The sequence below is a fragment of the Pleurodeles waltl genome, chromosome 3_1 (assembly GCF_031143425.1).
Source record: "Pleurodeles waltl isolate 20211129_DDA chromosome 3_1, aPleWal1.hap1.20221129, whole genome shotgun sequence".
Taxonomy (NCBI): domain Eukaryota; kingdom Metazoa; phylum Chordata; class Amphibia; order Caudata; family Salamandridae; genus Pleurodeles; species Pleurodeles waltl.
In genome coordinates, this window is record NC_090440.1 from 841,871,687 (window position 1) to 841,898,174 (window position 26,488).

General features: G+C 43.8%; 1 protein-coding gene across 2 annotated transcripts in view; it reads left to right on the forward strand.

The window, feature by feature from the left end:
• Positions 1-26,488, forward strand: part of VWCE (von Willebrand factor C and EGF domains) — a 424,528-nt gene that overhangs the window by 234,770 nt on the left and 163,270 nt on the right. For both annotated transcript variants that reach the window (XM_069223762.1, XM_069223763.1), the window contains one exon: positions 9,707-9,835. In XM_069223762.1, coding sequence (XP_069079863.1) covers positions 9,707-9,835 — 129 coding nt within the window. The remainder of the gene's footprint in view (positions 1-9,706; positions 9,836-26,488) is intronic.

The window sequence follows — 26,488 nt, forward strand, 5'->3', positions numbered from 1 at the left end:
CTAAACACTGTGTGGTGTATATTTGTGGTGGTCTACTGTGTTATTGCATGATTTATTGCACATATACTTTACACATTGCCTTCTAAATTAAGCCTGACTGCTCAGTGCCAAGCTACCAGAGGGTGGGCACAGGATAATTTGGATTAGGTGTGACTTACCCTGATTAGAGTGAGGGAACTTGCTTTGACAGGAGGTAACCTGACTGCCAACCAGACCCCATTTCTAACACCGTTGCTTTACAAAGTCTGCAATTATCTGGGCAACCTTCATAAGGACATCTTGCAGCATGTGGTACTGGGGAAGTTGAGGAAAAACTGCATTCGGCTTTACAGTAACTTTAACTGGTTCAACTCCCTTTATCAGACCTACTTCTTTTCCAGTGAAATCCCACACTTTAGCCTTAATTGTTCCTTGCAAATCAGGATGAAGATCTTTCACAGTGAACATCGGGAAAAATTAAATCAGAGGGTACTCCTCATTTGTAGTTTCCCCCTCTAACTCTGGGGTTTGGTCATCTTCATCATCACTATTCATCTGAATCTCATTTCCATCATTTGAACAAGTAATCAAACATTTCATTTTACACAGCAAATCTCTTCCCAGTAGGGATCCTGGACTTGAATCGCAGACTACAAACTTGTGCAATCCCTAAAAGTTGCCAATTGTAACCAAAACCGGTTCTGTAATTGGTCAAATACTGATTCACTACTCCTACAATCTGAACTTCTCACTGTAGAGTGTAAAGCTCCTGTGTCAACCAAGATTGAAACTCTGTGAGTTATAACCTTTCCCTTCACATAAGGACCTCTCTGATCTACTTCTAAGGAAGTTGCAAGCACACATGGCTCCTCATCTGAACTGCCACTCATCCAATCATCATTTATTTCATTCTCACTGTGTAACGAGAATTGGTGCACTGTGTTATTACTTTGGTTAAGTCTCTGACCTGTTGAGAAAGCATCATCTGTTGCTGTTCCATTGGGGCTTGAGGTATTTGAATTTGAGGTGTAGGTACCATGGGAACCTGCTGTTGCATTGGCTGCAACTGTGTCATTTGTACACGTGGCATTTGCACCTGCTGCATGGGCTGAAAATTCTGCACTTGATTCACATTATTTTGAAAATTTGGATTAGGACCTTTCACTCTCGGCCCCCTCATATTCTGGAATGAATTGATGTAATTACTTTGCTGAACGACACCTTCCTGCACCATTTTCGGAAACTCCCACTTCCAATGTCCAGCGACTCCTCAAACATGACATGGCAATTATTTATTCATTCCTTACACATCATTCTGAATCCCTACAGTACCTACGTCTGGACCACGATTCACATTACCTCCACGACCTCTGCCTCTCATCTGGGACTGAAACAGCATCTTCCCCTGCTGCTGCAATTGTTATGGAAAATTCCCTTGCATTCCCGTTTGAGCTGCTTTAATCTGCATCACCATTTCCTTTTTTTCAGCCTTTTCTGCTTCATTTCAATGTCTTTACTGCAGTATTTTGCATACTGCAACATCTCATCAATCAGCTTTGCTTGCCAGCAAATCAAATGACTCTTAATCATCTGGCTAATTTCAGTTCTCAACCCTTCCACAAATCTGAACGCAAAATGAATCATGTCTCTCACCTCAATTGTCTCTGTACCACTGTAATGCTTGAACGCCTGCAACAATCTCTCATAATATGCACGTATCAACTCCTTTGCTTCCTGATCTGTCTTGTCAATCCTCTGCCAATCAATATTCTTGGGCGAAATTCTCATTTTCAAAAATTCAATCACCTTAAAGTAATATTTAATTGCCTCAGGAGACGGTGCACCTGTATTCTTGTCTCTCTCTGGTTCGCTTGTTGGCCAGACTACACTCCTCTTACACTCGATCCACAGATCATCTGGAACCACTATCTCTAGTAATGTGTTCAAGTCCTCCCACAGGCACTTCACAAGTTTCACAAACCTGTCTGTTTGCTAATACCACTTTACCTGGCTTCTCTCTCACTCTTGGATAATCATTTGTAAACAATAGAATGTCACTTCTGCTCCAAGGGACATGAACAAAGTTCCGTCCTAGAATCTCTCTCATTGGTAACATTTTCACTGGATCTTTATCTTGCTGCACATTTGCTGCCAGCTCCACAGAGTCCCCTTTCCTCTTGTCTCTTTTCTTTACCCATCTGCCTTCCTATTGTCTAATGCTTCCCAGGTCTGGGCACTTTGAAGCAATTCCTCAAGGTGTGCCTTCATTCCGGCAGATCTCATGTGTTCAAAATCTTAAGCCTCAAAATCTAATCTGTAACTCCTTTTCAAATGCTTTGTTTTCTCTATTTCTATGCCATACTTCTCTGCCAGTTCTGCTAGTTTCTGATGCACATTGCTCCCTTCCCTCGTACTCTTCGGGCACAAATATCTAAATTCTGCCTCTGTGTAGGATTCTAACCTGTTCACACTCATAGTTCCCTCAATGAGTTCACCTGCCACTATGCTTATCCTGGCATAATCAAACACTCCTCTCCCTTAGGAGCACTCTGCGGGGTGTTCAGCTATGTCTAACCATTCAGTCGACTGCTGAGCTGTCAGTCCTTGCAAAGAAATGTTACTTGCTTGGACTGGTGGCACCTGCCATGCAACTGCATTTGCGGTCTGCGGTGTCAACAATTTAAAACTCTGGCTAACGTTTGGCCCTGCCACAGTATCTGGAAGTGCTACAAATGGACTAAGATCTAACAATGATATTGAACTGCCAAAAGTCTATCTCACAGGAGAGACTACTCAAGCATTTTTATTATGACCTCCCTTCGTTATACTCTGGGACATTGCTCCCTCTTCACCTACCGTAGGTTTCTTCTGTGCAAATAAGGGTACGGCTAGACCAACAGTAATAGGCAGCGATATAGCATCTGGGGTTGGTCTGGCACTTACGCTCTGTGGGAGAGTAACTTACATGTTCTGATTCATCATCGGAGTCATATCTGACTGTGTCCCTGTTACTGGAGTGAATCTTGGCATTACCTGTGGCTGTACTTGGGGCAGTAAAAGTGGAGTTGGTTCAGTCTGAACCAACATCGGTCTCGGGAAAGACTGTTCCCTAGACACCATTACATTCAAAGTTGTTTCCATAATGGGCACATCAGGGTAAATTCTCTGAACCTGTGGGTGTTGCATCTGATTTTGCACTATAGGAGTAGTAGGCACATTAAGACCACTCTGCATCGGATTCTGTGTCAGGCTAGCATTAACCTGCATCGGACTCGTCCCCTTAACCTGTGTCGGAGCTGTTGGATCAGAATGGTACTCTGACCACTCTCATGTGCTGTATATGGTGGTGGGAGATTTCTCAATAACTGTGTAATAAACTCATCATCATCTGATTCTACCTCCACTGTTGAAGACTTTCTAGCCTCCCTACTTTCAGACGGACTTCTGTTAGTCTTTGTAGTAGCTTTCCTTCCTTCCTTCTCATTGTCCTGCGTTATTGCCGGAAACAATTTAATTCCATGCAATGTCTCCATCCTCCAAATTCTCTGATCACTATCCCACCTAGCATCTGTCAGTCTTTTCTGCCTTTCTCATCCTCCTCTCAAACTTCTGTTGCTGTTGCTGTCTGGCTACTAGCTCCAAAATTGCTAATGCCTCAAACTGTGCTGGTCTTAGAAGGGGCTTCGATTCATATAGCACCATCCTTAAATGCTCTAAAACCCTCAAATTGAACGTCCCATTTGTAGGAAATGCTAAGTTCCCATTCTTCTCTGTCACTTTGCACCATTGCTTTTGCCAAAGACATGGCGTGACACCCTTCTCTTCCATTTTCCATTACAATGTAAGTTGCTGTACCTTTTGGCGGTGTAGCCTCGCCTATTCTCGTTGTAATATACATATCTCCCCTTAAGGCACTCTTTAAAGCTTTGAAAATGTTATCTTTTCAACCTTTTGTTATTCAAAATCAAATCAGGAAGTGACTTTTAATCCCAGAATTCCCTTCACCTACTTTCTCAAACAATTGCCTCTCACGGCTGGCTGCCAATCGGTGCGCGACCCTTCCCACTAACCAACCTATCCCAGTGCGGCTCCAATGACGTCACACTCACACGTACTGTGGCTGACAAAGTCTTGCGGCTCGTCCTCCCAAACTCCGATTCACACACACTAGCGTAAAAATTGCGAGCACAAATCAAAAACAAAAAAACAAATCTGCTGGTTTACTACAGGAAAGGTAACACAATTGCTTCAGAAACCTTATGGGTTTTTCAGTTTTTCACTGATGGCTCTCGCTCTAACAGCTACTCCTTCTTTCTCAGTCTCCCAGATTCACAAGCAAAATCGACCTGCAAATTTTACTCTCAACAGATCAGTGGGTCTGTCCTGGTGGACATAGGACTCGCCAAATCTCAGTAAAAATTTTCTTTCACTCTGACTTGTCGACTACGCCCAACTGACCTGCTAAACCAGGCAGATTACAACATAAAACCAAAGTGTCTCATACACTTTTCAATATACTCAGAGTCTTAGACCACGCAGGGTCTGTACATCAACAACCACGTGGACAATTTTTGAGCACAAAGCACCACACACATGTGAAGTTCGACGACTTCTCTACTCTCAAACTGCAGAGTACGCACACTCCTTCTGCAACATCATTTGGAGTACGTAAACTCCCTAAACTCTCACAAACCTCACCATTCAACTGCGATTTACATAAGCTGTGCAAATGCAACCTACTTCATTCACACTGTCACTAGAACGCTGAGAACATCCTCCTACAACCATTGGCAGGATCTGAGATTCTGGGAAAGTAATTTCTGGAAACATTTTCTCTCCAATTAAGATTAATGAAAAATAAAATCCAAATCTCAGTAATAATGAACCTTCACCTCTGTTACTATCTCTGGACGTCTATGATGGGCTCTTAACGAGACTAACAATTAAGTCTCTTTACCAATACTGTTAACACCAGTACCGGTGGTCTATGATAAGCCCTTAAGTAGACTAACCATCAGTCTGCTAACATATCTGTTAGCGCGTCTGACCTTAATAAGTAGACTTACAAGGGGACGCGAATAGGTCGATGAACCTTTTGACTCGCAATTAAGATGTTCTTACCATAACTCCGGTACATGCAAATCAAAGATCAATAACCAATACACAATATCAATATTCACCAATAATCAATAACATCAATAATCAATAGAGTCAGTAATTTTCACGCACCATGACCTTTCAGCTATGAATAACCACACCTTTTAATAAAAGTTAGAACATTTATTTCCCTATATTAACAATGCTTAGGTCACGTAGATTAAACTCAAAATCAAATGAAACACATACAGAAACAATACTGGCTGTCCAAAGCGGTGGAAGAAACGTAATCTAATTAAAGCTTGAACTAAGACACATTCTAAGTTTACAGTGCAAATTTATAACAAAGTAAACTGCGTCAGAGTGATTACATACATTCGAGTTCAGCAACGAAATTCATCAAACATTATTCCTTATTACCAGAATTTCATTAGTGAGGATCTTTGACTAACATCAGATTAGTATCGGCATGTTGGGCTTCATGCAAATAATTTTGTCACATGAATTGTGAAAAACATCTAACTATGGGTCTATTAAGACAGTGCTGTTGGTACCTAGAAAGAAAGAGCAAATATGCATGATAATCGGTATTCTAATTCATAATACCTATCCTCAGTGTGGATCAGCTAGCAGAGTAATTCTTCATCCTCAGGACATCAGTCGATCACCAAGGCATCAGGATTCAGGATCAAAGTTCAGAAAACACAAAGGGGGTCATTCTAACTCTGGCGGGCGGCGGAGGCCGCCCGCCAGAGTTCCCCCTCCAGAACACCGCTCCGCGGTCAGAAGACTGCCGCGGTGATTCTGTGTTTCCCGCTGGGCTGGCGGGCGACCGCCAGAAGGCCGCCCGCCAGCCCAGCGGGAAACCCCTTCCCACGAGGAAGCCGGCTCCGAATGGAGCCGGCGGAGGGGGAAGGGTGCGACGGGTGCAGTTGCACCCGTCGCGAATTTCAGTGTCTGCTAAGCAGACACTGAAATTCTTTGTGGGGCCCTCTTACGGGGCCCCTGCAGTGCCCATGCCATTGGCATGGGCACTGCAGGGGCCCCCAGGGGCCCCACGACACCCCATACCGCCATCCTGTTCCTGGCGGCCGAACCGCCAGGAACAGGATGGCGGTATGGGGTGTCGGAATCCACATGGCGGCGCAGCAAGCTGCACCGCCATGGAGGATTCCTTAGGGCAGCCGAAAACCGGCGGGAGACCGCCGGTTTTCCCTTTCTGACCGCGGCCAAACCGCCGCGGTCAGAATGCCCTTGGGAGCACCGCCAGCCTGTTGGCGGTGCTCCCGCGGTCGTTGACCCTGGCGGTCAATGACCGCCAGGGTCAGAATGACCCCCAAAGTCTTTAAGTAAATACAGTCAAGCATGTCTCTCGTCAAGACGCATAAGAAATATTGACCTTTCGGCCAGCAAGAAAATGGGCAATGGACCTGTGTTCTTTCAGTGTAGTCTCGTTAAATCAGAACTACTAAAACTATGGCGGTCATTCCAACTCTGGTGGGCGGCGGTTGCCGCCCACCTGGCGGGAACCGCCATTTGGCCACCATGCGGCCAAAATACCGCCACCCCCATTCCAAAATTCCCGCCGGCCCAGCGGGAATGGGGCCTGCAACACAGGAGCCGGCTCCGAATGGAGCCGGCGGTGTTGCGGCGGTGCGACGGGTGCAGTTGCACCCGTCGCGCTTTTCACTGTCTGCTAGGCAGACAGTAAAAAGCTGGCCAGGGCCCTGTTAGGGGGCCCCTGCACTGCCCATGCCAGTGGCATGGGCAGTGCAGGGGCCCCCAGGGACCCCAGGACACCCCTTACCGCCAGCGTCTTCCTGGCGGTGACAACCGCCAGAAACAGGCTGGCGGTACGGGGGTCAGAATCCCCAGGGCAGCGCTGCTTGCAGCGCTGCCCTGGTGGATTCTCCCAGCCGGGGCAAAAACGGCAGGAAATCGCCGGCGGGCCGCCCGTGGCTTTACCGCCACGGTCGGAATGGGATGTGAAGCACCGCCAGCCTGTTGGCGGTGCTTCCGTCATTCGTGACCCTGGCGGTCCAAGACCGCCAGGGTCAGAATGACCCCCTATGTCTCAAATCCCTATTGGTCAAGGAATCGTAGGTTCACACTGTGTCCAATAAAACAAAAACTCTAAATCTATGAATTCTACTATTTGTCTGTTCACATGTCGTTGATTAGTTGTCCTGCAATGGCTTCATCATCCTGCTCATCAGGTAACAATATTGTTGCAGCTTCTACTCCAGTTAGTATCTCCATTGTTGTCCTCCTGAGAAAGTCAGCCTCACACATTTTACACACAAAATGTTACATTAGCAAGAACAGCATCTTCTAGCAGTTGGTTCTCATGAGGAAACTTTTCAGCTCTGAGCACATTTAAAAAATGGAAAATCACAGTTTAATTCTTTAGGACAGTCATTCATTTAAACGTTAAGAAATACAGCCTTGACATGAGGCCTGGTAAGTAGGCCAAGACCTTCGCTAAATTAAGCCCTACAATTAATAAAGCTAGTACATAAAGCATATCCTTTAATATGACATATTACTACATTAGTCAAAACATATATTCAACATTTCACAGTAGTAGAATATTAATAAGTACACTTTGTGAACATTGGCTGCTACTCATCATAACCATATTTTCAAACGCATGCATTATTTTTCTACATTATTATATTTTCTACACAAATCCATTATTCATAATATATGAACACTCATTAACAATTTTTTTATTAAAGCACCAGCGCTAGCAGAGGCAAACTCAGATGAAGCCCTTGGAGATTCTTCACAAGTGGGAAGTCGCACAAAAGCCATTCTTTGTCCTCTCTCATGCAGAAGCAGCTACTGCAGGCCAACCCAGTAAAGCACAGTCACAGGCAAAGGGGCAATGCTCCTCCTCCAGCTTCTCCCGGGCAGAAGTTCCTCTTGGTTCCAGAAGTAATCTGATTTTCAGGGGTTTTGGGTGCTCTTCTTATACCCCTTTCTACATTTGAAGCAGGCCTACTTCAAAGAGAAGTCTCAGTTGTTTTCAAGATCCTGCCTTGCCCAGGCCAGGCCCCAGACACACACTGGGGTGTTGGAGACTGCATTGTATGAGGGCAGACACAGCCCTTTTAGGTGTAAGTGTCCACTTCTACCCTCAGCCCAGATGGCCCATCAGGATATGCAGGCTACACCCCAGCTCCCTTTGTGTTGCTGTCTAGAGGAGAGGTACAAACAGCCCCACTGTCAAACTGACCCAGACATGGAATCCACAAACAAGCAGAGTCACAGAATTGTTTAAGCAAGAAAATGCCTACTTTCTTAAAGTGGCATTTTCAAACACACAACCTAAAAACCAACTTCACTAAAAGATGTATGTTTAAATTGTGAGTTCAGAGACCCCATGCACCAGATGTCTATCTGCTCCCAAAGGGAATCTGCACTTTAGTAATATTCAAAGACAGCCCCCAAGTTAAGAGATAGGCCTTGCAACAGTGAAAACAAATTTGGCAGTATTTCACTGTCAGGACATGTAAAACACATAAGTATATGTCCCACCTTTAACATAGACTGCACCCTGCCCATGGAGCTACCTAGAGTCAGGACACCTTTGGTGTGTCTTAGATGAATTAAAAGGGAAGGTTTAGGCCTGGCAAGTGGGTACACTTGCCAAGCCGAATCAGAAGTTTAAAACTGCACACACAGACAGTGCAGTGGCTGGTCTGAGCCATGTTTCCAGGGCTACTAATGTGGGTGGCACAACCATTGCTGCAGGCCCACTAGTAGCATTTGATTTACAGTCCGTGAGCACCTCTAGTGCACCTTACTAGGGACTTACTAGTAAATCAAATATGCCAATCATGGATAAGCCAATGTACACATACAATTCATACAGGGACGAATTACACTTTAGCACTGCTCAGCAGTGGTAAAGTGTCCAGAGCAAATAAAAACAGCAAAAACAGAGTCCAGCACACAGAAGCAGCCTGGGAAGTATAGGCAAAATGTTAGGGGGGACTATGCCAATGATGCCAAGTCTAACAGTTTTGTTTTTAAAACCCCTCAGACATTCAAATTGGACAACTAAGGGTCTGATTTAGAGTTTGTTGGATGGCATGCTCTTTCATAAAAGTGACAGTTATCCCATCTGTTGTATTACAAGTGCACCATTTCCTATGGCACTTGTATATGGAGGACAAGATATGTTTCACATTTGTGAGGAAGTTTTCCATCTGCCAAACCCTAAATCAGGCCCTGAGTAAAAATGACGTTTTAGTTATAATGTAAAAACCTACATTTTCCCAGTTTATGTGGTGCACAAGGTAGTTTTAGCACCTGCTAGAATAATCCTTGACTTGTTTGTATTGGAAACCGAGGAAACTCAAATATTTATTTGAAGTTTTAGTTGAAGCTGAAATGTAGTAATAGCCTAAGCTCTTGAACATCAGTTATCTCGCTGTGCTCATGCTCAATAGAACTAATTTTGTAGATATTTTCTGTCATATAGTGTTTCAGTACAGATTAAGTTCCTCTCCAGTTCTCGGGACAGTCCATTAGTATATAATTTATAACATTAACCTCCCTCACTCTATCATGCATTTCCATGTATCACTCCTGTAAACGATCTGCCCCTCTGTTTCTTCCACAGATGTCAATGAATGCCGTCGCCCAAGTGGAGCACGTCTGTGCCAACACTCCTGCCAAAACACTTTTGGCAGCTTCCTTTGTGCATGCCGTGTTGGCTTCCAGCTCCATGTTGATAAAGTATCCTGTAATGGTAAGCACTCAGGGGACATAGACATGGTGCAATTTTGTCTTCTTTTTTTGTAAGACATAGTTTAGACTTGAACCTTGTTTTCTTGTCCCATTCTCACCTTCTCCTTATTCAGCTCTTTGGTCACCTCTTTTCTATGTTGCTGATCTCATTTCTGGATGTAACTTTAACTGATCCATGTCAAGTTCCAACATCTTCAACAAAATAAACTATGTGAACTGGTGGTTCAAATGGGAAGATGAATCAAGAACTTAATTACATAGTGATGTTGCTTGAGGTACTTTAGACATGCTCTTAAATTAAACACAGTGAATGAACCTTAAAGTTAATCTTGCTATTCTCATATGGTATAAACTGAATCTTGAATGTATGGCTGTAGATAATGGCGCTCTGTATAGTCCTGCAGTCCAATTTGTCGGTCGCAAAATGCCCTGTGAGCTATCCCTTAGCCCACAATGCATCAGGACAAACACTCCACCTCTACTGTAGGGTTCAGACTTTCTAGTACCATCTACAGGACAAATTACAATCTTTATTAGGACTTTCTGTGCTTGACACTGACAATTTAGTTCCAGCTGTAGAAGAAAACTATAACGGTGCACTCACAATGACTCGATTCAGCAGTATGTGACATCAAGGCCTTTAGGCTTCCATCCTCCACAGGGGAACAGAGCCCACATGTGCTATCCTCCAACGCTTCATATGCAAAGGAACAGGAAGAATTATTTGTTTTGCCCATACCAGTGTCCAAGGACAAAAATAACCCCTAAATCCACTATCCTACCATAGTCCTCAGAGGATGAGTTGTTCTGGGACTGACTTTGTAAACCCAGTACCACTCCCAATGAACCCTGAGGCAAGCCAAAATGGGCTCTAACCCCCCAGTCTAGTTCAAGGCTCTGAGGGCCTCTCAACTCCAAAAGACCTGTACGGTGCCAGGAAAGCCTCTGGTGAGAGACAGTAAGCATCAACACCCGCTCGATTCCTAGCTTCTGAAAAAACCCTTTCCAAGTCAAAATTGGCTTCAAAGCTGACTCCGAAGCCAACCCCGTGCTTGATGCCGAAACACACATTGACACCAAAATTAGACTTCGGCAAGACCCTCCTCACTGTCGAGATTTTCATCTACCCCTAAATGGCAAAATCTTAGATTCGCCACCTAGGCAGGACTAGCCTAACTGACTTTAAGTGCCAAAGAAAAGAAGGCTCACATTTAAGTAGCAGATTTCGAAGAGCTCTGAGCTCCACATTTTGCACTCCAAGAAGGGTTCCTACAAAGGTACCAGTCCCCTTCCAGGACCTTCTACCCCTAGGTCGCACACACAATAGCAGCACCATCAGAACTTCCTCAACCTCACACACCACCAGTTCTGCCTCAGCCTCGCACTCTGCCACCTCCTCAGTCACCACTGTCCTCTTTCCATTCAGATCACTCTGATTCTGGAAAAGGGAGCCTTAACGACCCTTAGGATTCATACCATGAATGACAGGCATTGAGCCCCATTGCATTAAGACCTTTCCACCGGATGACACCATTACCTACCATGCAGTTATACAATGGACAGAGTGGCACTACAAGGTAAATCTACATATAGAGGAAGAGAAGGACAATTTCTTAGTTGAAAACCTTTCTAGGATGGATGAATTAGTATAGTACCTTCCATGCAGAATAGCAGGATGAAAATTGCCACAGAACACTTTAAAGACCTAGTCAAAGTCCAATAGGTCACCCCATGGGTCAAGAAAAAATTATAAGGTGACCCCACGTAATCCAATTTACATCAGATGCAGGTACCATCATACTCTCTATTGGCACATACTTCAAGGAGTATGGCTCAGCACAGGCAATTGGGCTGCTTCTCCTCCAGACAAGAAGAGAAACAAAATTGATACAGCAGTGACATGGGCGATGGAAAAGTGCTGCTTCCTTCTCTGCTGCTAAATGGTGCGGTGCAGTCAACCACTGGGCTTTGGTCGAAAGCCAGTGCTCCATAAGAAGGAATGACAGGGAAGGCAACAATTTATGGGAGCGTTTCACTGGGATTAACTCTCGGTGCACCTACAATGGGATATAAAAAATGATAATGAATGACCTTGAATTCTCATGGCGCACAACTTGACCCATAAACAGAGGGTGTTACTTACATTCATGGTGCATTTGGCTGTTATGGCGGATTACCTGAAAACACATAAGCTCCTTTGAGGATCAGCCCCCCCCCCCCAACCCGAGTTAAAAGCAGCATAAGCATTTGTAAAAATTGCACTTGGTTGATTTTTAAATCGTCCGTCTTTGTATCATTATAACCACTGCCATAAGGTTTCAAATGTACTTTATGTCATATAAAGATTATTAAATATTACGTGCTTGCATAGAATACCTTGTACACTGAAGGGTCGATATTTAGTGCGGTGATATGATTTACATTTAAATTGAGGTATAATGTGTATGAAGAAATGACAATGCTGTATACATTGCTGCCTCCCCCAATTCTGCATAATGATTGAGGAATACAACATTCATTGCTTCAAGGTGTTTTCTGTCCGGGTGCTGTATGTTTTGCTTTGTTAAGTAGATAAGTAATTCACTGAATGCTGTGTAGTAATTGTTAGAGGCTGAAGCAAAATGATTTACGATGGTTGAGAGTAGAATGAAAAGACTACGTAATACAATGAAATGTTATTACTTTTTACGTATTGAACAATATGTGTGATGTAACATAGATATGATTGATCAATGTTATACAAGATATATGAAGGCTATGAAAATGTGTGTTCAATCAAAAAACAGATAAATGGTGGGTGGCTGTGGGTACAGCAACATAGTGGAGAATCGACAATTAAATTGGACTGCTTTTCAGGTACAGTCACCTTCACTGAGAGGAGATGAAGGAGTTGATAAAACACCTCCCTGACAACTGCTGCAAAAGGGGTAATGGAAGGGATGGTAATCTTTAATGCAACTATCAGGTGCAGGTGCAGCATGTACTCTGCAGACATTGCCTCCAGGGAAGTGAACACCAGTGTCTGCCTCATAGGCCATGCCAGGTTATAGGCAACAGACTTTAGGATGGAGGTGCAGCATCACTTAAATGTGTTCCTTTAAAGAGGAGCATCTGTTCAACCCTAAAGCTGATTCCAATCTGGAGAAAATTCAAAAGTACTCTGAAACTGCCAAGGCCATAGGTGCTCTGCACGCACAAACACCTAGGTCTGCTTTACATAGACGGGACGCAAGAGGTGGTTTTCAAATCATCAAATCCTACCTACATCAGGAATAACAACAGCAGTTCTTTCAGGACATGCAGGGTCCCAAGTCCTGTGGGAATGGCGAGAGGCGGCTCTGACAGGGGTGACTGCACCCTCAAACAGTGATTTGCCTGACCACACAACACCAGTTGGGGGAAGATTAAGGTTTCTCCTCTCACAGAGTTAGGAAATAATGTCTGTCAAAAGGGTGCTCTCAGTGGTACAGCAGAGGTATGGCTTAGAGTTCCACACCATGACACCAAATGCCACTATGTCACCAGGCAATGAGTCAAGGCCATCCATTGCTATTGCAGGAGAAATTGAAAGTGCTTGAGACGACACGCACCATAGTACTGGTACCCTCTCACCAACAGAGTCAGAAAGTCTACTCCCTCGACTTCCTTATCCCTGAAGGGAATGGGGCTCTCTGGCCAGTACTAGATCTCAGGCCCCTCAGCTGGTACATGGTATCAGAGCACTTAAAGATAACTACACAGTAAGTCGGCATCCCACTGTTCCGCAAAGGGTACCACATTGCTCCCCTAGACATGAAGGATGCATACTTCCATATCCCCATTCATCCAGCTCACCACCGCTTTCTGTGCTTTGTGGTAAGTGGACAACACTACAAATTCAAAGTGTTTGTCTTTGGGGTACAAGCGCTCAGAAGGATGTTCACCAAATGTCTAGTGTTGGTGGCTGCACACCTGCCCAGAAATGCTATTTATGTGTTTCCCTAGATGATTGGCTGGTAAAGAGCATCAGCTGACAACTTCAGTTGTAATTTCCAATTTTATTTGATTTATGTTTTGGCTCTCAATCAAGGTCCACATAAAAAATTCACAATAACAACAGAACATCTAAAAAGCATCATCACTACCGCAATTTAAATACAAAATCAAGTAGAACACATTTAAAAATCTGTACAATAATAAAATTCCATAAAGTGCTCAACATTGCTTCTTAATAATGTGCAAATTACAAAATACAGTGCTCTGATATAAAGTGCAAAAAAGCAGAATAATACAAGTGCTCATAACAATCAAAACGAGGACAACTCGTGCAAAAGTCCTAGAGCAATTTAATGCAGATAATTGTCTCCAGAGTGTCCTTAGGTCTACCCTGTCCAACGCTGTGGAGAAATCAATAACAACACAATACATAGGCATTCCCCTACTCTTGGGGTACTTTTCTATCAACGTTTGAACAGCAGAATGTTATCAAGAGTAACACAGTTCTTTTGAAAACCCATCTGTTCAGTTGGAATAAGGTTATTGCCAAATACCCAATCTTGAAGATGAGAAAGTAAACTTTTAGCAAATAATTTGGCTGTTGCATCAAGAAGGTCAAATTGACTATAATTGGCATGAGAGGCCTTAGGACATTTTTAGATAGGTATACCATAACACCACCCTTCCAGGAAGATGGAATATCACACGACTAATAGCAATGCTGAAAAATTATGAAAAAAGAGACATTAAAAGTAGCCCATATAGACGAATCTTGTTTAATGAGAGCAATCGAAAATTCGTCAGGACCCGTAGCACGTGAAGTTCGAGCACCTTTAATAAATCCCTCAATGTCCTTACAAGAGGACAGACCAAATAACTCCATATCATCTATAGTACTATAAACATGCTGATCGCAGTTACTTGAGTTACTTGCATACAGATCTGTAATTTACTGTGTCCAGACGTTGCATGAAATCAAAATAGCCTGGGCTGTGATTCTAGAATCACAACGTTTAGTTATTAAGGGCTAGAATTTACAAGGGTTATATGACATGGCTGCTTCCCTCATATTGATCTGTTTCTTGCTCTCCTCCTTCCTACGTTCCACAACATTCAATGTCATTCTCTTCTGTTTAAGGTGGTTAATTTCTTTCTGTCTAGAAGACACAAAAAGCTTATATTTTGGCCTCACAGGGCAATTTATTTCTTGATTTACCTTTTTCACAGCCCAGGAGACCTTACAAACAGGTTTGATTGATTGACACTTTCTTTACTCCCCAGGGTTCGGAAGAGGGCCAACTGCTTTTCAAACCAGGAGATAGGATCACTAGGAGACAGATCAGAGGGCCCCAAGCTTGCAATTTTCAGATTCTGTCCCACAAGCTTCATACTATCATGAGACCAAAAGGTGCACCCATTTGTTTTATTATATTCAGCTGTGTCCTTCAGAAAATTCCAATCATCAAGGGCCATGAAATCTAAATCAACAGACACAGAAAGATTACTATGATCCCTCAAACCAGTCCGCAGAATCAGCAACTGAGAGATTTGGTAGGATACCACCATATAATCAATTAAGGACTTTCCTCTAGGAAAATAAAATGCGTAAGAGGCAGAAGAATCTCGGGACATCTGACATTCCGAAACACAAGTTCATTTGATCTCAAATACTTCTCATATCATATCTACTCTAATTGTTTCTGATAAGACCACATCAGGAATATCCAAAGCCTCATTCATTTCAGAATTACTAAAAGCCAAACAAGCTGAATTAGACACCTTAGCATTAAAATTACCTACGATTATTATCAAAGGACATTCCTTATTACTATTATTATGAACAAAGAAAGGATAGAACTTACTAAAGAATCCTTTACGTTACCAGGGGGGATGTAAACGTTTGCAAGCAAAAAGGGTGATAGTCCACCACACTATTTAATTGTTGATAATTTTAGGCAGAGGCCTAAGTTAGAGGGATGCTGTTTGAATTGGGTCTCTAGTTGGCAGAGGTAATGCACCCTGTCAAAGTAGGGACCACAATCCTAGTCAGAGGACACAACCTAGATTATCATGTGCTCACCTGTGGGTAGCTGGGCAGGCAGGCTTAACTTAAGGAGGCAAAGTGTAAAGTATTTATGCAATAACTCATTGAGTAACACAGTGAAAACACCACAAAAAGTACTCCACAGCAGCTTAGGAAAATAGGTAATATTTATCTGAATAAAATAAGACCAAAAGGACACAATGCAATATGCACAAGCCAAGTTATCATTTTGTAAACATTTAAATGAGTCTCAATCCTTAAGAATCAGTGGCTGTATCCTTTTAACACACAGTACCTGATGTCAAGAATAAGGAAGCAGACGGCTGCAGTGGAGGAGATGTGTCAGGAAGTAAAGTAATGAATTGTTTTCTCCAGTGTGGTGAAGACGATGTATTGTTTCTTTCCACGTGGTAAGGTGATGAGTTGGTTTCCAGGAGCACAGCCTTGGTTCCTCACTTAGATGCGGGGCTATTTTGACACCCTGGGACGATGCGTGGAAAATCCAGAATGCGCTGTGAAGAGGAAACAGACATTTCGTCGATCCGGCAGTCGATGCAGCGATTCTTCAGTCACAAGATAGGCACTGCGTCAATCTGGCAGGCATGTTATCGAATTCTGAAGGCATTGCATCAATTTTCCGAAATGCTGGATTTTCTTCTCTTTTGTGAAATCTTTGATAGCCATGAGACTTCAGAACAGGAGGCAAGCTCAATCCAAGCCCTTGGTGAGCACTAGTGGGGGAAAGCAGAGTCCTTCCAACAGAGTCAGGGACCAGCAGGCAGCAGGGCAACAAGCAGCCCAGCAGTCCTTCCAGCAAAGCAGTCCAGACGAGTCCTTTGGGCAGCCATGCAGTCCCTGTGACAGAATCCAGTTGTAGGTCCAGAAGTGTCTGGTTTGGTGGGGTCACAGACCCAGTATAAATACCTCTAAGTGCCTTTGAAGGGGGGGGGGAGATTTCTAAGAGTGGTTTTGAAGTGCACCCCTTTTGAACTTAAACCTGTCTGCCAGGAGCCCTGTGGGAGGTTATCAGTAGTTTGTGTGAGGGCAGGCCACTGGTCTTTGAAGTGTAAGGGAGAGCCCCTCCACCCTTCTCACCCAGGAAGATCCATCCCTGTGCAGATGAATGCAGATGTAGCTGAGTGTCCTGTGTTTATGGCTGTCTGGATGGAATGCACAAGGGGAGCTGTCGACCAGGATAGACCAAACGTGGATTGGAGACGGACTGTAAGGCACAGAGAGCAGTAAGTGCACAGAAATGCCTACTTTCTAAAAGTGGCATTTCTAAAATAGTAATGTAGAATCCAGCTTCACCAGTAATTAGGATTTCTCTTTACCACTTAAAGGCATGTAAGGGAATTTCTAATGCTGGCCTATGAGAGGAGTAGGCTTCACAGTAGTGAAAAATGGCTTTGGGACTTTTTGTAGTACCAGGACATGTAAAACTTATCAGTACACATCCTGCCTTTTACTTACATAGCACCATGCCCTATTGGATGCCTAGGGTCTACCTTAGGGGTGACTTATATGTACGAAAAGGGGCATTTAAGGCTTAACAAGTAGTTTTAAATGCCGAGCCGAAGTGGTAGTGAAACTGCACACACAGGCCTTGCAATGGCAGACCTGAGACATGGTTAAGGGGCTACTTATGTGGGTGGCACAATCATTGCTACAGGCCACTAGTAGAACTTAATTTACAGGCCCTAGGCTCATCAAGTGCACTTTACTAGGGACTTGTAGCTAAATTAAACACACCAATTGAGAATAAACTAATGTTACCACATGTAGGGGATAGAGCACAAGTATGTTATCCCTGCTCAGCAGTGGTAAAGTGTGCAGGGTCCTAAACCAGCAAAATGGAGAGAGGCAGGGAAAAGTTGGGGGAAGGCCACCTTTAGGCTGTCAGGTCTAACAGATGTACAAATACCTTTGGATTACAATTTATATTATTTTGAAGGAAAATTGCAATGCCTCCACTGGCATGACCTTCAATGGAGGGTGTGGCCCCACAGGAGTAAACTATATAATTATCAACTGAGAAATCATTACAGACCCATGTTTCCTACAAACATATAATTAATGTCTTAAGATGCACTGCATAATTCAATTTTATACTGGGTTGATCTAAGCCAGCAATGTTACAAGATTCTAAGATGCCCAGAGGGCTACCTCCACAACACCGAATGCTTTGCATTGTTTCTAGCCCCATTCAGTGTGCCAACGACCCAATTCCAATTAGAAGATTCATCTTCCCTCCGGGGAGTCAAACCACTCAGAGCCTCCATTCCCACAATGCTTATTAGTCTCCTCTCTGTATCTTTCCCTGCAGAGACGGTAATATCTTTCAGGTTAACAGATCCCTGAGAGTACATGTCCTGCATGAAGCCCTGAGAATTCCACCTTGGGCTGTCACATTTGAACTCTTTACAGGGTTCTGCACAGAACACATCAACCCATCTCATCCTTAAATAATCAGAGTTCTCTAAAATAAATGACAACATGATTTAGAACAAAATGTTTCTCGAACTCAGGTAAGTTGCAGATGGATTTATATAGACAGTGTCAATATCTTTACATGTAATCAACTTCAAAGCCTTAATTTCCCACAGCGAATGCAAAATAAATAGTCTATTCAAAGGACCGAATTCCCCATCAAACAAAGATACAAAATCCAACATATTTGAAATTGAACTCTAGCCTTCTTCGCCCTCTACGGATTTACAGAGATTGTCTGAAGGCCAGCAAAGGAACTCATTTGTGGGGGAAAAAAAGGTTGTGCCTCCCCAGTAAGAGGTCCTAGAGCCATTTTTGTGTACAGATGGCATGTTCTCTGGAGGGGAGACCAGAGGGGGCAGCACTGAATCCTGTCTCACCTCTTGGAAACCCCTACATATTACTTTGGCTCGTAGACCGTCATGTCCACCAACCAACCCATTCTCATCATCCTCCTGTGTCCTATTTAAGCCATCATTAATCTCAACAGTGATCTCCCCTTCAGTAAGAGCAGACCCCAAGTTCCTGACAGAATTAAGCCAAACTCTATCTGCCTATTAGAAAAAACACAAGTGGGTAGGAAATTCTGGCTCATAGGGCATAGAGTTCAGGTTAAGAAGGGCATCATTCAGCCTTTCCAAGTTCCTGGGAGACTCCAAAGGAGCAGGCTGAACAAGAAAACTTGCAAACCTTAGCTTTTTAGGCTTGCATTTCATTATGTGTCATTTCTCTTTCCTTTTTCCCTTTGGGGATTTTACCAAGGTCAGCCACCACCCCCTGGGGGCCCCATTAACAGGCGCTGAGTAAGAGGCAACATCTGAGCGAGAGGGAGGGGGTGGAACACCACCAAAAGAGGCTGCTTTAGTAAAAATCTGATAGGTAAAGTTTTCCCCAACCGCTGTGCTTTTGCTTCTTCCTGATCACATCTCTGAAATATATATTTTAATGAACACATCCCATCCTCCTGCAATTTTCTACACAATTTGCTAACTGCTTTTGGGAGTGACACCCCAGCCCTGCAGGGCTTGCCCACCTGCGTGCCAGTTTCTTTTTACCCCCCCCCCCCATGGACCACTTTGTTAACTTGGGTAGCCTGCAATTTCAGCTCTTTTACCTTTTTGACCTTGCGAATGACTCCAACCCGAGGTAGTACGGTGTTGTACCCCAAAAATCACAGAGGACAGCACATTCAACACATGATCAGAATTAGAAACCGATCTCTTCAACAAAGATGAGATAGACGGCAACACTTTCTCAATGCAGAACATGATTTCAGATGAAGCCTTCCCCCCGCCCTCCTCATCCATTTTAGACTGCTATGCAGTTTCTTGTGAGCCTGTAAACACAACAGAATCACAATGTAATACATTCATTGAGTTCATGGAGTTCAATGAATTTGTTGAGTTCAACAAGACCGAGGAATGCCTCAGAGAGGGAGTGCTAGAATATAATGCAGGCAGAAATGGGTGGCTGGGTAATCATTGCAAGGCCTGACCCAACTCGCCCGCTCTCGAAGTGGTAAATTATTTCAAACATGCTTCCCTCTACCAATTCTTACCATTAATAGCACCACCACCAAGCAAGGTATATTTGACGTATTGGGCTTCTCAGCATGTGCCTAAGCAGAGGGCCCAGTTGCCAGCCAGGTGAATTTAGTGGAGCATGGTAGACATATTGGCCGGGTAGGCAGTCCAAAGGATCACCCTGGATCCCTCTTAAGTCCAGCTCCTCATTGTTGTGCAAGCCATTTATGAGGAAGAATTCAGAGTGACTATTCTGCGGAAGATCAGACATTACGGCCTCCAGCTCCACAGAGCCCATCTCTTGATTACTGCCAAGGTTAGACACCCTTAAAATAACTCCCCCTTCTGATGAGCCAGAACACAGTGGGTCAGATTTTAATATGGCAGGAGAGATTCGACCAGCTTGAGCTCCCTCGCACATATCAGTACATTGTGAGGGGAGTGGGCCTGATAGAAGGCTGACAGCTAGAGCCCTTCCAGTATCCATTGGCATTCTTTCCTTGTCACTTATTAATAAAAAGATTGTGATGAAAAGATAGAACTTCAAATAGGACAACTGGAACTTCCTGCAACAAATACATTTTTTAAGTTTCAATAAATTATTAGCTGTATTAGATTCACTAATCAAACACCCAGATCAAAGTTTCCTCAAAGTAATTTTAACTCCAAACGCATGAAAAGGAGGGACAAGCCACTTGAAGTCTACAAACACCTAACAAGAAAGACAGGCTGATAACAAAGTGGTGTTGTGCCAATGCTAAATAAATAAAGCCACAACCCGCTAGCTAATCCCAGCTAGTCCACATGCCAGTGCTGGCTATGGCACACAATGCGGTTTCTAGTGATGTTCCATAGATTCGATCTTACTTTCCTGTAAGGCCAGACAGATTAACAGCCTCAGTCCGGCATTCACCATTCATACTTCGTGATACACCAGAGTTCAGCAAAGTTCAGTGAGATTTACATAGTTCAGCAGTTTCAACATCAGGCGTCCAGTGTAGGGAAAGCGCCATGCACTGATACAAGAGAAAGCACCATTGATTTGTGCAACCTCCAGGCTAACAGCCACAAGCTGCACCTGGGCTGCCAGATGACACTCCCAGCACCACCCCAACAGCCCCCTCCTCCTCTTCACCCCACATACCCATCAGCCAGACAACCGAGTAAACCAGTCAGCTGACTGCCAGCTGACCAACAACAACTCTGGCGCTAAGTCAGGCCCAACCCCACTACCACTGGGCACCCAACCTAACTCCACTCACTTCGTCTCTGAGATATGAGGGGGGCACCGAGGTGAGAGGCAACAAGCTTTTCCAGAGGGGCAAGACGCACAGCACAGCTAAATGGCGGCACTGCAATGGTCGGGTGGGACGAAGGGGGTTGAGAAGGTAAGAGGAAGAGAGCCTCAGTGTAGCTGAAGGGGCTGCGGGACGTGCACCTTGGTTACTTCTGTGGGTCGAAGGTCGTATACTGTTTTGGAGGTTGCAGTGCTTACTTGAGTTTGCAGGGCCTCCTCCCTTCCTCCTCCTCACAGCTCCCTGCAACTCCTCCATGCACCACCCTACAGGTCCCAACATCAGCACAACAATTCCTAAACAGGGGTGTAACAGGGGCCCCTTCAGTTCCCGCAGAGTAAGGGGGTCTCTTGGCCTACCCACACTGGAGGGGGCCCCTCAGCCCTTACTGACGTGAGTGTGGTTGGCCCCTTCAGTATATATTTCAGGGGGCCTCCTCATATTTGTTTACACCACTGCTCCTACCGTACATTGGAACAATTGTTTCTCTGTGACACAGGCTAGGTTATACAATCAATATCAAATGTTGCATCTCATGCCACAGCAGATTCAGCATTTTCTACGAACTTTTCTAAACTCCGTCATGGAAAAAGCCCCCCCAAAGCAAGAGCCAGAGATGACATTGCAACGAGTGCTCTCCTGTTTTTCAGACATCACCTGCTGTCACAGTGAGGCCATAAATAAAACAGTTGGGTATTGGGCATCATGGATAACAATAGTGCTGTATGCGAGATTACACGTGTGCACTATTTAGAGCGACAGTGTTCACATGGGGTGGTCAGTGGAAGACTCAGTGTCTGTAGGGCCTAGAACCCCGGATATTTGTGGAATAAAATGAACTTGGTGGTCATGCCTTTTCCTAATCCAGTTACACAGACGTCCATTATCATGGATGCCTCACTCATCGATTGGGGAACACATCTCACCCATATATTCATTGAACCTGGACTGAAGAACAAAAGGAATGTTGCCTCAATTGCCTGGGTACATCCCAGTGATACAATCGTCACTCAAATGAGACAAATGTGTTCTCATTAAAGACAGATAACATGACAGCAATGTACTCCAGAAGTACGGGAGAAGTTGTTTATCCCTACTGTCAGCTTTAACCCAGATTAGTCATAGGGCCACTGGAAATAACATTCTGCTATTAGTGGACCATCTCCCAGACGTAGACCATGATTTTGTGGATGTGTTCAATAGGACACATCAACAACCCCAAAAATAGGAAATAAATCCCCAAGCTCTTCCTAAAATGGGGCACTCCCACAATCAAGTTGATCGCCATACCGCAGAATGCACCATGTCAAAACATTCTTTCCAGGTTCCTACATCCACAGTTTTTGAGCAATAAACTATGGATGATCTGGTAAAGGATATTTACCTACATTTTTCCTCTACTACCTCTATTCCCATATATAGTGAGGAAAAGTGGCAAGTACCAATGACCTTTATTCTTGCAGCACCAATTTGGGTGAGACAGCCATGGCATTCCATGCTGCTAAAAATGTTGGTACATCACCAAGAGAAGCCATCACTCAGACCAAACGTCTTGCCCAGCATCAGGGTCAGCTCAGACAGACCCAGTCAGTTGAATCTAGCAGTCTGACACCTACCATCCTAGAGGCTGTTCACCTTAATATGGAGAGGAGGTTATGCAGATTCTGCAGGAGATGTGTAAACCCAACAGGCATGCTTTCAGTGCTTCATGGTGGAAAGGATTTGTCCTCGACTGTTTAGGGCAACAGACAGACCCTCTGAAAGAATCAGTTCAGAATATGGTCTGCTATTTGTAATGTTTGGAGAAAGTAGGGTTGACATACATGTCTATGTACATTTAGCTGCTGTGCCAGTCTGGAATATATATAGAGTTCTGACAGGATCCATGGTACCTCGTTTGCGCCATTTCACTGCAGCATGCAGTTATTCCCTTGGAAAGTAGACTATTTGGGAGCTATAACCTCACTGACAAGAATCACTGAGGTACAAGCATTGACAGTAGATGAACCTTTTGCTCAAATGTACAAGGATAGGATAGCTTGGAGAAAACATTTCTCCCAAAGGTGGTTTCACCTTCCGATGTTAACCAGAAAATTGAATTACCCATCTTCGTTGGAAACCTAGAGTCTGTACAGAGAGGGCATTGCATACACTTCATGTTAAATGAGTGTTAATTTATTATATTAACTGAGCTGAATTCATCTAAAAAAACAAAACACCTCGTTGTTACATTTGGAAACTCCACATAAGGGACTCTATTTCAAATGGTGGGCTAAACAGGCAAATAGTTACATGCATTCAAACACTCTATTCTAAAGCTAACAGCACGTTCATTACATTGACAAGAGCACACATCGGTCAAAAGAAATCCAGCACCATGGCCTTTTTAGGGAATATTTCCATTGCAAACATCTGTAGAACTGATACATGGTGAACACGTCACACATTCAGCAAGCACAACTCTTTGGCCCTCAGGAATCCTTAGGTGGCCAAACAGTTTAAGAATTTTAAACCTGATTTAGTGTTTGATGAACATGTTACTCCATCACAATATGATAGATATCCCTTCCTCCTTATTACATATCCAATAGGAGATAATGCACTTGTACTAAGGCAGGTGGAATACCTGTCACATTTTTGATGGAGTAATTCATCCACCAAACTCTAAATCTGGCCATTCGTCCAAACATCTGCATCACCTGCTCGCCAGCCACTATGTCTAGGAGGAACCGCTTTACAGTCTGTGCAGATCATGGTACCTACATCCATTAATGATATGAATGGAAAATGTTACATACCCTCTGACCATCTGTTTGTATCTTGTAGTGCTGTAGTTTCACATGTGACCCCCCTCCACCCCCGTAGTGAACAGTGATCCACAATTTTTTTACAGGTATAACTTCACAATGCACAGTACATTATGTGCTCCTTCAGTATATTCCACTATCATTATTCACCCACTGGGGGAAAAACAGTCTCAGGTGGAGTCTTTGCCCTCTTGCATTGCGGGCTAAGGGAGAGATTACAAGTAACTTTGTGAGTGAAAAATTATTGTAACACACACAAATTGCAAATGCCTGTCCCTAACACTAGATGGCATAATTATACAGAACATGTGAAATTCCAGCACTACAAGTTACGAAAAGGTTACCCAGTATTTAACAGATTCCTTCTACAACATTTGGGAACAAATCTAACTTGCAAGTAACAAGTCAAACAGCGCTTCAGTTTAATTAAATAATCTAAAAATACCCACATCTAAGGAATATATGGTGGTTTTCCTGATTTCAGCAGTTTCACTGAGTGCTTCGGCTTTCTCCAGATTATACAAGATTGTTTCATATAACAAACTGAAATGGCTGCAGAAGATCATATAGGGCAGGTAAAAAGTACTTGAAACAGAAGTCTATTACATCTTGGAGCAGGAGTTAGAGTAGAACTCAACAGCGGTAGCATGTTTCTTTGGCCTTACGTTGTACTCGGTGAAGACAGCACATCTATGGTACATGTGCTCAGCCTGCCATGGGAGTTTTTTCTTCACTCCACTATGCTGGTATCAGTGTTCTGGCTGATTGAATCCCTTTCATTCGTCGTACAATGCACTTACTACAGGAGACACTAGTGGAGAAATGAAGAATTACAATAGTTGACGACATTTTCCTTCACAGCCCATTATTTGATATTTGAAGATAAAATGTTTGTGAAAGAATAGGAGGATCTTACTTTATATCTATGCCTCCCCGATATGGTTGTGTCTCCAGTGTTTGCTGTCTGAAACCCCCAAACTAAGATGGTCTTTACCGTTCTTCCTGTTATATAATTCCCGTGTTGAGCTTGAGAGGAATGCTTTCCAAAACATTTGTTTCTTGATTTTTCGACATCCTCATTGCCCATTGCTGTTCATTTTCAGCGCAGATTGTTTGCTTTTTTCCATAATGTTTTCTCATAGATTTGGCCTTACAGAAATACGTATGCATGGCTACTTCTCAACTTTGTTTCAGGGTGATTATAGTGCCTTGCTTATCAACTTAGTTTTGCCTAATATCTACAATCAAGATGGCCAAGGAGGTGTTTTGCCCTAGTGGCTTTTTCCTAACTAGGACTGAAGAACAGTCACCCAAGCCCTCATAGGCAGCAAGCTGGACTACGGCAATGCCCTCTATGCAGGAACCATGGCCAAACTCCAGAAGAGGATGAAATGCACCTAGAACGCCTCACCACGCCTCATCCTGGACATTCCCTGCCACTGCCACATCACAGACCACCTGAAAAACCTGCACTGGCTCCCAGTCAACAAAAGAATCACCCTCAAACTCCTCACCCACGCTCACAAAACACTGCACAAGACCTGCCCAGAATACCTCAAAAGATGACTCTCCTTCTACACCTCGATCCTGCATCTCTGCTCTGCCGACCTCACCTTTGCAACTGTCCCACGCGTCTGCAGAACTACAACCGGCCATAGATCATTCTAGCACCTCGCCGCCAAAACGTGGAACACTCTTCCCATCCACCTGCGCCAGACCAAAGACCTCCTTACCTTCAGGAAACTTCTCAAGATCTGGCTGTTCGAGCAGTAACAGCACCCCCCACTTCTCCCCCCCTCAGCACCTTGAAACCCTCACGAGTGAGTAGTGCGCTTTACAAATTCCTGATTGATTGATTGATTGATTGACCCTCTTAAGAAGACACTTAAACACCCTTCACATGTGTATTAAAGTGCAGGGTGGCACTACAACTACTGGGAGGCAGTCGATAAGGAAACTAGAATGGCCTTCTTTGCGTCGGGTCCTTGACAAAATCTCAACCAATTAATAGTCGAAATGACTGTCCAACATAAAGATATCAAATCCTTAATTTATTTTCCTACAGGCCTGCATCATCATCCTCATCAAGACCTATATCATCAATAAAGCAGTACCATCCACCATCCCATTCAAGCTGACCAAAAGTGCTGTTTCATCTCAGGAGGCCAATGTAATATTAGATGTATTGACACCACCTGATTTGGATCTCAACTGATGTAAAAAGGAATGGACCAGAACAGAAGGCTTATGTTAAGTTATTGGAATGCATATAGCACATAATTTGCAATTGGTATGACCTCATAGGACATTCCACAATCTTTGGACTTTCTTTATGGTTCTGGGGTTGCCATCAAAGACGTGGATCTAATTCAGCTTGTGATGATGAGTACCAGGTATTGGGTTCTGGTCATTATATTTGATAGATGGCTACTACTTGTTTATTTAACTGTTGGTGTATGACTTTGGTATTTCGAAGGTAAGTCTATAAGGTCTTTGTTAATTGCTTAGACATCTTCAAGG